This window comes from Drosophila eugracilis, unplaced genomic scaffold (genome assembly GCF_018153835.1).
Source record: "Drosophila eugracilis isolate 14026-0451.02 unplaced genomic scaffold, ASM1815383v1 contig_1317, whole genome shotgun sequence".
NCBI lineage: Eukaryota > Metazoa > Arthropoda > Insecta > Diptera > Drosophilidae > Drosophila > Drosophila eugracilis.
Genome location: NW_024572115.1, coordinates 465,835 through 479,091, shown reverse-complemented (window position 1 = coordinate 479,091; position 13,257 = coordinate 465,835). Strand labels below are relative to the sequence as shown.

The window sequence follows — 13,257 nt, the reverse complement described above, 5'->3', positions numbered from 1 at the left end:
TCTACTTAAAAAATACATACGAATTGTTTATTGCTACCAAAGACGAGTTCTAATAAATACTAATATTTTAAGTTGCCTTTGCCTAACTTTCTCTCAGTGCCTAATAGTATCCTTCTCATCTTCGGTGATTTCCATCTATTCAAACCTTGGTTAGCCATCGTTGTTGTTGTTTCTGCTGCTACTGCTGCTGCTGCTGCTGACTGTGGCCGTATGTTTGTGGTAAATGCTAACAGTTTTTTGTGTAATTGTCAACGGCAACAGCGGCGGCAGCAAGAGCAACAAACAACCAGCCACAACAAACACACAGAGAGAACAACAAACAGTCCGGCGACGATGAGAAATAACGTAAACAAGTAAATGAGCATGAGGAAATTTTCCGCAAATGTCAGCACTTTCTAAGGGTCTAAAGAGGGGTTTGTGGGGTAGGGCTTGGAAAAGATTATTTTCCTCCCCTCCTCTTAGCCACTTGCGTTTATTGAGTTAACTAAACAGCAGCAACAACAACAATGCGGCAGCTTAAGAAAAACAAAATAAAACAAAACAGTAAAAGCAAGAAGAAACAAAAAGAACTGCGGCAACTGTGGCAACTCTGGCTGCGTAACGTTATTTCCGCACAAGGATTAAGCTTTTGGACAGCGGCAAGCAGGTGGTTTCACCATCTCATCCTAGACCTTTCGAAGGGCAGGAGAAGTGTAGGAGGTTACCTGGCTACAGATGCTCTTGGATTATCGCTCTGCCTCCACAGAAACGGAATGACCAAGCAACAACAACAAGAGGAGGAGCTCTGCCATTGCCACTGCCACAACGTAATGTGTAAGCAGGTGGACCTGATTCACCTGGCGATCTTTGGGATACCCATTAAGTGTAGTTCTTGGATAGAAGGTATCTTACTTGTATGACTAACTTGTTCTTCTAACTAACAAAACTTCTTATTAAATTTTATTTTAGATAAAAAAAATGTATCATTTCCGTTGTCCAGTCCAATTGACCCCGATTACCTGTGGTCAGTTGCCTGCGAGGGTATCCAGAAGCCACAATAAAAATGTAAAAAGGTGCGACGGTTGCGGTTGCGGTGGATCAGCATCAGCAGACCCCCCTACCTTGATGAGAATGGTAGTGGGCGGTAGTGGGTGGCTGCTAGATTATTCATCTTAGATAAAAGGAAACTTTAAAACGTAACCGAAACAACGACAACCGACAACCGCTGACTGCGCAGCTTAACGGGTTTCCTTATGCACCTGTTGTTGTTTTTGCTATTGTTTTTGTTGCTGTTTGTTAAACTACTATTGTTGTTGTTGTTGTTATTATTATTGCTGCCACTGCTGATGCACAAAAGCGGCTTACAGTTTGACAAGAACTGCCTGATGATGCAGCTACCAATTCCACCCACTAAACTGATTGTCAAGGCAACAAATACGCAAAGAGATGGAGATGATGGTACAGGATAATGCAGACGAAAAATAGTATATAAGTTGGATCTATACTTTATACATAGTTATTCAAGCTATAACCTTAAGAAAGCTAACAAAAATGTACAAAAAATCATTATGATTTAAACTAACTAACTAACTATTTCCCATTAAACTTACTATCACTTGTAGCCCCTTTATTTTTCTCACTGCATGACTGGTATATAGCATCGTCTACTTAGTTAAGTTGTTATTTTTATTATAGACCGCCTTCGGTGACTGCTTGGGAAGGCGTGGCACATGCTATTATGACAACACAGCAGCTGGACGAGAGCGACAAGGATGGATGCATAAAGGAGCCCTAACATTTACAACGAACACCGTCTGATAATGCCCCCAGGATTGGATGGTTGTAATAGAAGGTGGGTGACCAGGATGACAGGTGAGGGCAGGACTAGGATAAAGAGTAAGAGTAGGAGGAGCAGTAGCAGTAGCTGGGGAAGCATCGCATTTGCTGCAGGGAAATTGGGGGAAAAGCACTTGCAGTCTTCTTCATTTCATTGAAATTGAGAGCAGGGGTGCGTTGTGACCAGTGTGAGGGGGTCAGGCGGAGGAGGAGTAGCAGCCAGATCCTAAGTAGCAAGTAACAAGTTGGACGGACAGAGGGGACCAGGAGGTTGCATAAAGATAAGCAGCGCAGCTCGCAAATGAATGCCAAACACTCATCAAGTGTAATGAGCGCAGTGAATGAGTAATCGAGTGTCCTGATTTGATCACATCCACTCCCCTATATAATCCCTATTTACCCCACACAGCCCCTCCTTTGGCGTAATCAGATTTGATTAACTCGAACTCCCCTTGTAGATGCGATTTTCACACATGTCTCACATGGAGTATAAATAAATCCTGAAATGCCAGTGAATGCAGTAGCTAATGAATCTTAAATGAATGAAAATCTATCACAGGATGCAGATATAATTTCAAGAAGGATTTCTTTGTTACTTTCCACTAAATGAAGGTTTGAAAAGTGTTCACTCACTTATTCATTCACCGTTTAGGGTTAATTTGTATCTGAGTATCTGACTACTTGCCTATTCATTCGCTCAATCAGTGAGTCATTCACTCATTTATTCACTGGCAGCTGGTTGAATGGCCGCTAGGCAAGTCCTGCTCCCGAACCGCTGTCAATGTCCCTGCCATTGTCCTTCCTCAGCTGTCATGGGTTGTAGGGGAGTGGTTTCATGGGTAGTGGGCGGTTTGGGGCAATGAAAATACCTGCAAGGAAATTATACGAAAACTGAACAAGCCAAAAACAACGGAAGGTTGTTATTTTAGAGTTCAAGTTAAAGTTAAGCAGCGCCCAAGGCATTCGACGTTCTCAACGCTCAGCGAGGACTTCAAAACAAGGACTCCAAGTGAAGATGAGAAGCTAAGGGAGCTCCAGGGAGCCAAAGACGAGGACGAGGACGAGGACAAGGATTGGGTAGATGCGACAGCAATGAAGTGCACTCGAGATGTGAATGGGCTGGAGTGTTTTGGGTGCTCTGTTTGTGTCCCCTTTTCTCTCTGTGTCTCATTGCTGCTTGGCAAAGAGCTGTGCACTGAAAGAAAAAAGGTTTGGAATGTGGAAATTAAATTTTAATTAAAGGGTATATAAAGTTTATAAGTTAGGAAGATACTAACAAGAACCTCGCTTACTTTGAGCATTCATTTTCAAAATCTCACTTACTCTTTTAATTTCTTGCAGTGCATTGAACCAGCTTGGATATCCTAGCCCACGTTCCATCGAGTTGACTCCCTTCCCGGCACTCGTTACTCGTATCTTTGTGGAACAATTTTGCCTGAATGCAAGCGGCAAAATGGTTGAATGGGCGAATGAATGAATGAGTGAATGGGCATATCCCTGCCAGCCCTGCGCTCTTCGTCCTGTGAATTTTCCTATCTACTAGCCCATTCGACGAATGCCGCTGAAAAGTTTCTCTCACTTTGACTTAAGTGCTACGTCCCCCTGCTCTCCTTCTCCACTCTTCTCAAGTGAACAATTCGAGTGTTTGTGTGCCGTTGTTGCTGGTGCAATTAGTGAAGAGCGCACTATTATTATTATCATTATGAATTTTAAGCAATCAACTGCGAGAGCAGCAACAATTAAACTTAAAGTTGGCGACTTGGCAAAACTTCGCCTCCCATCCCCCGCTAGCCAAAAAAACAAAAAAAAAAGCAGTAAAAATAAAACTGAAAATGTAAACAGTTGGACCGCGAAAAGCTATGGAAATTGAATTGCTGCTTTTGGCTTTTTTATTTTTTTTCTTGTTTTTTGTTTTTCCTTCTGTGTTTTCCGCGTATTTATTTTGTTGTTTACCTATGATAATTGTGATGTTTATTTATGGGAAAAGTCAAAAGTGGGAAAAAGGCCACCGACCACCGACGTTATGTTGAGCGCTGGAATGTGCACAATTTTCATGGAAATTTGTTCTAGCCGAGTGAATTGTTTTTCCTATTTTCCCATTCATTTCGGTTTTTATTTATCTGTTTTAACATTTTTACCTAACAGATGGTTTACTATAGTTTTGTTGAGGGAACTAAGAGGGATGTTTTTTAGGAGATGTTGGAAATTTTGGAACTAAAAATAGTAACAAAAACTTTCTAAAGTAAATAAAATTTGAATTTAATATATAACTTAACATTATTTCTTTATAAAGTTAACTAAATTTTTTAAGCTTTTTGTATACTTTTGATGACCGAGTAAAAGCCTATTTGTCAATCCCATTGTTGGGCTTTTCATCATCTCATTTTATCATTCCTTGATGTGTATTCTTATCTTTTAATTAGACCAAGCAGAACGTTGCGATTTATGGGTGTTGCGGGAAAGGGGGGAAAATTGTTGCACAATTAAGTAAACTTCCTTCAGTGCGGATATAATAAGGGGTTTTCCTGCCATAGTTTCCTTCGTTCCAGAAAGTCTTTTCCCTTACTCTCTCTCTCACTCTTTCTCTTTCTCTTTCTCTTTCTTATTTACAGCGCAATCAAATTTAACTGTTTAAACAAGCGATGAAAAGATTCTGCTTTTCACCCACACACCATGACACCCACACATATGCGACTGCGGGTGGTGCAGTCATTGTCATTGCCAAGAAAAAGTGGGTGGTGCTGGGTGGTTAGTTGGTTGGTTTGGGTTTTTTGTCAGAAAATGCAAAACAATTTCAGGCGAATTAGCGTAATTGTCTCGCCGCTGCTGTTGCTTCGGCTTCGGCTTCTGCTCCGGCTTCTTCTGAGACAAAAGAGTCAAGGAGAAAGGAGAAAGTGGAAGGCAGAAGGAACAGCAGGACTCAAGCTACTTAATCCTCTAATTTGTGTGTCTGTATATATATATATATATATATAAATATATATATATATCTATGCCACGCCCCTTTTTCTATGGCCTTCCTTGAGCCCGAACGTAGCAAAGTTTGCCCTCATTTATATGCAAAAATGTAAACCAAAAAATCAGCGAGAATGTTAAATCCAACAAAATGCATTTAACACATAAAAATTTGCATAGAAAGTGGCTTCTGTATAGAGCCACCCGAGCCACCCTAAAAAAACCAACCAACCACCCACCCCCCTCCGCTCTGGAACCACATTCCAACTTTCGAATACCGCACTATCTAAGTGCGAGCAGCAGAACAATTGAAGTTAATTTTATTTTTATTTTTATTTCCGGCACCCGCTACTTGACTATTATTATAGTGAGCCTTCGAGTGTGTACTTGCTGCCAGCCACGCCCAAAATTAAGCAGACTAGCAGCTAACCGGTGGTTAAAATGGGCCCTTCTTGGAGATTCTCAATGGTTTTTTAGCTGTTGATTTTGTCTTATTAATTATTTACATTTATTATGTAGATATTTTATGATTTTTCTTCTTTTATTTAAACTTCTTTACTGGGCTATCAGCTAACTGGCGGTTAACAAACGCCCTTCTATGCACTTCTCAATAATATTCAACTAGAGATTTTTACTTTGAATTACCATCCCTTTCGTTTTTGTATATTTTTCTAACATAAACTCCTTTCTATGACCTTATTAACTTAAATAACAGCTAACCGGTGGTTAAAATGGGCCCTTCTTGGGGATTCTCAATGGTTTTAGCTGTTGATTTTGTCTTATTAATTATTTACATTTATTATGTAGATATTTTAAGATTTTTCTTCTTTTATTTAAACTTCTTTACTGGGCTATCAGCTAACTGGCGGTTAACGTAAGACTTTCTATGCGCTTCTCAATAATATATTTCTAGTAATTCTTTCTTTAAATTGGTTTCCCTATTTCTAATGTATCTTTTGCTAACACTCAATCTACTTTATATGAACTTATGTACCTTGCTAACAGCTAAGTGGTGGTTAAATTACGCCTTTCTATGCGCTTCTCAATAATTTTTAACTAGTGACATTTTCTTTAAATTGGTTTCCTTTTCTCTTTTGTATCTTCTGCTAACGCAATCCGCTTCCTATGGACTACTTCCCTACCAGCTAACTGCTGGTTTAAATGCGCCCTTCTATGCGCTTCTCATGAGTTCTAGCTTACGGAAACCTTTCGTACTGATAACAATTTCTATATCTTATATAACTTAGCTTTTTTACCAAAACTCCTTTACTTTCTTAACCTGCCTTCTAACCTGCACTTTAAAGTCCCCTTTCTTAAGATCCCAACTTGTTGGACACTTTTTAACATTTCACTTTCGTAACGGCAATTTCGCCGCCCCATGTCCTCTCGTTTGCTTTTTATTTCTGTCCATTTCTTATTATGTATTTGTAACCAATTGGTTGCCAAAACCCCCCGCTCTGCATTCACGCTCAGTCAATTTTTTGTTGCCACTGCCACTGCTATTGCTACTGCTGCTGCTGCTGCTGCTGTTGCTGCTGCTCCTGTGTCCTTTGTGTTGTTGTTGTTATTGCATGTGTTGAGATTCTCATGGAAATTTGCATACAAATTGCGTCTGGCGCGTAGGAAGCCGTTGGTTTTGGGTGGGCAAATGTATGTACTCTCATGTAGGAGTACGGGGACAGATGGCCCGACATGCGTATGGGGTTAACGAAGGGTTAACACAACACAAAAAACCAAAACCCCAAAAATGAAAGAAAATCAAAAAAAAAAAATAAAATAAAACATTGCCAACACAACAGCAGCGGCACCTGACAACTGTCAAATTTTGTGGGTTACCATCTACCATCGATAAATAAAATGGTGGACAATTTTATGACAGCGGCAATGGGAAGTTTCTCTGACAGATTTCATAGAGAATATTATTTAATAGTTTACCAAAAAAAAGGCCTATTAAAGCAGGCATATAGCTAGCGCTTATAGTTTAGAAATATCGAAATAGGAACACCCTTTGACTTCCATTCTTACTTCATTCTGCTAGCTTGACCAAAACGAATGACACCGCATTGAAAAAACATTAAAAGACTTATCAGAGATTGAGTTGCTGAACCAAAAGGACCACCAAGGAACTCAGGACAGGCAACCAAAATGGGCGATGGACGTACCATTGATGACATCATCTGGACAATCAAACACGGTGAATATACGATGAAGTTAAGCAAGTTTTTAAGACCGGATCGCATGATGTAAATGATCAGATGGGCTTGAGATTCTCTCTACACTATGCCGCCGACTTAGGCCAACTGAAGCTGTTGCAGTTCTTTGTCCGTCTTGGAGCAGAGGTGAATCGCAAGGACAAGTATGGTATTACTCCTTCTGGCGGCCATCTGGGAGGGTCACACACGATGAGTTGAGTTTCTACTCCAAATGGATGCCAGTCCCATGGAACGTTCTCCTGATGGTCAGAGCTATGCCGAGGCAGCCGTGCAGGATGATATACGACGTCTGCTGTCGCCGGATTAGATTTCTAATGGATTTTATTGGACTCGTAGTCTTCTAGTTTTCAGAGAGGCTTCTTTTACCAGACCTCTTCTAATTTTTTGTAAATTTACAGTGCATTCCATTCAAAGATTCATGCAATAAACTTAAGCTGGTTGTAAACGATGCAGCAGCAGCAGCAGCAGCAGCTATAAAATAGTTAATAAGTATTAATGTTAAATTTTAAGATGCAGCTTTAAGGTTTTAAGTAACTGTAGGATACAAACTTTTGGTTATACAACTAGTTCTTAAATTTAAAATAAAGCATTTTTAGAGTCTTAATGGTTAGTTCCAACTTTGTAGCTTTTATAGTTCTTAAAATCTTTGCGATTATAAGGATATACGGACGGACATACGATCGGGCATACATACAGATATGTGAACGGACATATGGACGGGTATACGTATGGACATATGGACGGACATACATGCGGACATATGGAAGGAACATACGTACGGATATATGGATGAGTATACGTACAGACATATGGACGGACATACATACGGACATATGAACAGGCATACGTACGGACATACATACGGACATATGGACAGAAATATGGACGGGTATAAGTACGAACATTCGTACAGACATACATACGGATACATCGACTTGCTTATTGATCTTATTCAAGATTACATTGTTATAGGTTTCTGTTACATATTTCTTAACAAAAACATTATAAAATTTTACTCTTAAATATCTATTTCTTGATTTTCATGATGACTTTTTGCAAACTTTCACACTAAAAATACTAAAAATCAAAGAAAAAGTTACGTTCGTTTAAGTTTTTAATATTGGAATGGCTCGACTACATCGCTCTGTTTTTTATTCATTAATGCTGGGAAGTATTTACAGTTGGGGTCAGTAACAAACAGTAACAAAATAGCATCTGTTGGCCAGCAGAGAGCGTTTACCAACTGCTCTGGGCCCAACCGCCCTGAGGAGCCCAACCGCCGGAGGAGTAGCTAGAGGCACCACCATGACCACCGCTGTAGCCACCGCCGTAGCCACCGCCATAGCCGCCACCGCCGCCACCGCTGGCACCAGAGTCGGAGATAACCTTGATGATCTTGATGTTGCCACCGCTTCCATAGCCACCACCGCCTCCATAGCCACCGCCGCCGCTGTAGCCACCTCCCGAGGACCAGCCGCTGCCATGGCCTCCGCTATAACCACCAGCGGAACCACCTCCATAGCCACCTCCGTAGCCACCGCCATGGCCTCCACTGTAGCCACCTCCATAGCCACCGCCAGCTCCAGAATCGGTGATCACTTTAATGATCTTAACGGTGCTGCCGCCTCCATAGCCACCGCCTCCTCCATGGCCACCGCCGCCATAACCACCACCACCGCCGCTATAGCCACCGCTTCCACCATGACCACCGCTGTAGCCCCCGCTATATCCTCCGCCGCCGCCCGAGGACCAGCCAGAGCTAACGGCACTACCTCCGCCGCCGCCCAGGAATCCCGCATGGGCCATACTGCAAACCGCCAGCAAGCAGACGAAAACCTGCAAGAGATCGGCAGGAAACGCGTTAGTTAAAATCACAAAAAAAAGGCACTCAAAAAAAACAAAAACAATAATTTTCACTTTCTAGGAAAGTGTTAATCCGCGAAAACTTGGCGCACCTTCATGTTGAGGTGTTTTTGTAGATTGATTGCTTGAAAGAACTGCGACTGTGTCGGGTTGGAAGGGCGATCTTCGACTGTGGTCTACAACGTTTTGGCCGCTGCTTTTATGGCCAGCGTTTCGGATGCTCGGTAACCAGCTTGGCTCACTTAGCCCTGCCCTGCCCCAAACGGCTGCGGCGAACAGTGGGCTAGGTTGGAGTTACTCTGTGAAAGATGAAAAACCAGATGAGGCAGGTAAGTAAGTGATGATGGGAGACTCTCTAATATATAATAATACTTAAATGCTAATGAAAATAGATTAAAAATATTAAAAATAAAGAAAAATCTACAAATTATATATAAACTAATGTAGAAAACCATCAAATTTTCAAATCAAAAGTTATGTTAACTTTTCCTTAACCATATCGCCTACACTTTCCCATCTCATTTTAACAATTCAATAACTCACTAGCTTAGGGACTTGATATACATTTTTGATACAGGTTTTTCTCTTACATAAACCCCTTACAATTTTCCCTAATATATTTAAAAATCATTTCACTGTGTGGAGTTGTCGTTGTCTGGTCGTATATGACACACTAATTGCCGGTCCACGCGATGGTCCGTTTTGTGTTGCGGCATCATCATTACCATTACCATTACCATCACCACCGCGATGTCCATCTGTCTGCATGAGGGCAATGGCCCTGACCCCACCCCATCCCTATAGCCTCTTATAGTACAACCCCAATACCGATCTCCCACCCGCGGCTGCCACACTAATTTATGCCTCAAAACTTAAACTAAAACTAAAACTGAAAACTATGTTGTAATCCAGGCAAAAGTTGGAGCTGTCAAGCTGGCTAACTTGCATCGGAAACCCTTCCCTTAGACCGAGATACTGCACTTGCTGGCCAAGTGGCGACCATTTGATAGAGCATTTTCCCCCTCGTTATGCAATTCATCCAATTCATCGACACAAAGTTGCAAAAATAATAAACAATAGCTGCCCGCAGCATGATCCAATAAACAGGTAGCGATCGCACCATTGGATAGAGATGGGTGGTATAGTTTTTAGAGGTACTGTACCCTGGCTCTTATAATAGTTAAGGTACTAACTTGGATTAATCTTCAAAAATAATTATCAGTTATCAAAGAAAAAGCTAAGTTTTTGTGTTGGTTTTTTTGCTTTAAATTTATATTTTGTTTTGAGTTTTAAGTAAAGTTAAGTTTCTCTACTTTAAGCAAGACTTTTCCAGCCTTTTACTATTTTCCTATAACTTTTTATTGTACCCTTCATTAGACCAACTTGGCCATCTCTGTACCCAACAAAATGTCGATCTTGATTGATTCCGGCCAACGCAATCGGGGCACCATTAACTCTTGGCCCGCAGTGGCGATGGGTCAAACAGAATGCTTATTAATTGTCAGTTCCACCAACTCGATTCCTCCATTCGGCCAAAAAACCAAAGGCATAGGCCAACCTTCACTTCTCGATCTGATAGATGAGCCATACATTTCCCGCTGATTGTCGGTGATTTTATGTTCGACTTGAATGACCCACGGCATCACGAAATACAATAATGTACAAATTTGTTGATCGGTTTATCAAGGAAAAACAATCTAAAGAATATTTTGAAAGGCTAACTAATGTGAAAAGATAATTTAGTAAAATCGAGAAGCAAATTTCAAATATTTCATGTTAAAGATGGCTAAGAAAGATATTCACGTTTGTTACATTTTTCATGTTTTAATTTGGCAATTTTCCTAACTAGATTTCCTATCTTAAATGAAAACATTTGCAAAAATTATAAACATTTAATGTTATTTTTTATTAAAAACAATTACCAATAATGTTTTTTAGTTAAGACAAACGGAAGTGATTTATTTTTGATGAACAATTTCTTTTTTTGGCTCTCAACCATTTTTGTTATGATTTATGAAGTTAAGGCCATTAAATCAGTTTTATGTGATCTAATAGAAATTTATTTTAAATTAAATTTACAGCTTTTAAGCATAAACTTCTTTAAATAAATAACAAATTAAATAACACATAACATGCGTTGGCTAAAAAAACCAACCAAATTTATGTAACCAAATCGGTAGCCATCATTAAAGACACTTATCTTTGACATTTGAGAAATGTTTAAGTCGGCCGAATGGTAAATCGCAGGCAGATCGAAATATATACAATCTTAATTAGACACCCTATCATCGGTATAACCATTAATTAAGCCATAAAATATGTATGTAAAAAGCCGCAGCTCACGAATCTGTAAATAAAAACAAAGAGCGGGTAAGAAAGATTCAAGATTTAAATCGGTTTTCGGTTTGAGTTTAACACTCGACAAGCCATACAGAAAACTAGTTACGGCATCATCAAATACACTATGAAAAAAATGATAATATAATGATGGAAATTCGAAAACAAAATCGAGACGCATCCGCAATTATGGCTTTTTGGTGGCTCTGGGGAATTACTTAACTTGGCCAGAATGGACATAATTACCACTTGGTAATGGTTTCGTTCCCTTTCCTACGATGATGATGATCTCTCGTCTGGCACGATCTGACCTTGAGCTTCTTAACCCATTTTGAACTTTGGGTATTGATAGTTCTCTTTGCTTGAAATGGAAAATTCCATTAAATAAATTAGAAAGTTTTCAAAAATCATATAAAATTTAATCAAGTAAATGCAAATTAAGCATTTTTCATTGTCACAAATTTGTCATTCAATTTGTTTTTATTTTCAAAAAAAAAACTGCCAAGTAATTTTATAAGCCACTTCTATGGACAAAGTTACGTTATAAATTAAATGACAAACTGGTTTTAAATATTTTATATAATTGCCAAGCCTTCGAGTGAATTCAAATGGCCGAAAAGAAAAAGTGTCGCAAAATGGGTTAAGTGGAAAGCGAAACTGGCCAAAGAAGGCACAAAAATCCCCCGAACATGAGTAATCATTTATTGGGGCTTCCCAATCGTTAGCCACAGAATCCAACTTAGCTTCTTTGTTTCTTCTTCTTCTATGATCATGTATTTTTTTTTATAAACAATTAACAGGAAAAAAAAAACGAGTTAATAACTTATAAGCGCACACACAAAAAGCGTGCACTAACTTAAACTAAAACTAAAACTTCGTAGCATCAGAAGGGCCAATATCGCCGCTCAACTCCGACAACAGGAACAAAAAGAGTTGACATCAACGCATTGGATTCACCTGGTTTCGCCTTGGGATCTGAAGCTGGATCACTTAGTTCCATCCATTGGAAGACCAGCCACCGCCCGACGACCAACCACCGCCAGATCCGCCCGAAGACCAACCACCAGAGCTGCCGCCCTCAGCGATGCCCGAGCTAATCAGCTTGATGATCTTCACATCCTCGGTGTGGTGTCCATGGCCACCGCTGGAGTAGTCATATCCATGACCATGATCATGAGCAGCCTCTTCCTGAATGACTTTGATGATCTTAACCTCAGAACCATGGCTGTGTCCATGATCATGCCCGTGAGAGTAACCGCCATGGGAGTGACCGCCTTCACTGATCACCTTGATGATCTTCAGCTCTTCGGCAGCATGGCCATGACCGCCGGAGTAGCCACCGGCCCATCCGCCACCGCCATGACCAGCCTCCTCGCTGATAACCTTGACGATAGTAGGAGCAGCACCACCTCCAGAGGACCAGCCACCTCCCGAAGACCAGCCACTGCTGCCACCTCCAGAAGACCAGCCACTGCTGCCACCACCTCCAATGAATCCGGACTGGGCCAGGCTGAAGCAGGCAATCAGGCAGATGAAAACCTAGAAGTAAATTTCAAGGATTAGTCTCTATATATATATATTCCGATCTTATGATTTAGTTTGTCAATATAAACTTACCTTCATGTTGTTGTCGGTTCCACTTGGGTTAAACTGGCACTTGACGATGAACGAAGTGGGATTGGGGAGCTGAGCTCGTAAACTGATGATAATGCTTTGCCCTCCGGCTGCTATATATATGGTAAAAATTTGGGTCAAACCAAAGAGAAATGCTCGCCCCCATCGTCCACTTCCCATTCCAAATATTCGTGACATTCACTGACCTTTCGAAGTTATTACTAATGCAACGGATTTTTCCAAACAGTCTTAATCAGCCAAGCCAATTAATCAAGTATTTCCTAAAAGGTTGACACTGCTATTGGGGATTCTCAAGATCAGCGGTGGAAGTAAATGGAAAATTGAGCTATGAAAAGCTGATTTTAAGCTAAGAGTGAAGGGGTCTGGGAATAGCTTTTTCGGGTTTTTGAAATCTATAAAGTGGATCTAGAAAGATTTATATACTTTTCCTTATCTTAAT

The 13,257-nt window shown here is 40.4% G+C and overlaps 4 protein-coding genes across 4 annotated transcripts; 2 read left to right on the top strand and 2 right to left on the bottom strand.

Annotated features, from left to right (window-relative positions):
- The first annotated feature begins 3 nt into the window (after positions 1-3).
- On the top strand, positions 4-1,600 carry LOC108103554. Its single transcript, XM_017209080.2, has 2 exons — positions 4-882; positions 949-1,600. Exons 1-2 carry the CDS (start codon positions 507-509, stop codon positions 1,038-1,040), a joined length of 468 nt encoding a protein of 155 aa, XP_017064569.2. The 5' UTR covers positions 4-506; the 3' UTR covers positions 1,041-1,600.
- A 4,767-nt stretch (positions 1,601-6,367) lies between these two features.
- Positions 6,368-8,211, top strand: LOC108103574 (myotrophin). Its single transcript, XM_017209098.2, is given in 3 exon segments — positions 6,368-6,966; positions 6,969-7,141; positions 7,143-8,211. Coding segments are annotated over 3 exon segments (372 nt in total). The 5' UTR covers positions 6,368-6,915; the 3' UTR covers positions 7,291-8,211.
- On the bottom strand, positions 8,089-9,070 carry LOC108103571 (glycine-rich protein 5). Its single transcript, XM_017209096.2, has 2 exons — positions 8,939-9,070; positions 8,089-8,819 (listed from the first exon to the last, which is right to left on the bottom strand). Exons 1-2 carry the CDS (start codon positions 8,942-8,944, stop codon positions 8,220-8,222), a joined length of 606 nt encoding a protein of 201 aa, XP_017064585.1. The 5' UTR covers positions 8,945-9,070; the 3' UTR covers positions 8,089-8,219.
- Positions 9,071-11,992: 2,922 nt separating this feature from the next.
- LOC108103572 (uncharacterized transmembrane protein DDB_G0289901) lies at positions 11,993-12,898 on the bottom strand. The gene is made up of 2 exons (XM_017209097.2): positions 12,801-12,898; positions 11,993-12,722 (listed from the first exon to the last, which is right to left on the bottom strand). The coding sequence occupies exons 1-2, from the start codon at positions 12,804-12,806 to the stop codon at positions 12,174-12,176; spliced, it is 555 nt and encodes a 184-aa protein (XP_017064586.1). The 5' UTR covers positions 12,807-12,898; the 3' UTR covers positions 11,993-12,173.
- Between the last annotated feature and the right edge of the window lie 359 nt (positions 12,899-13,257).

What these genes read in the sequence shown, in the direction of transcription:
- LOC108103554 (XM_017209080.2), top strand. Translation starts at nt 507, where the DNA reads ATGCGGCAGCTTAAGAAAAACAAAATAAAACAAAACAGTAAAAGCAAG. An exon ending in GTGTAGTTCTTGGATAGAAG is followed by an intron (nt 883 to 948) that starts GTATCTTACTTG and finishes ATTTTATTTTAG; the next exon opens with ATAAAAAAAATGTATCATTT.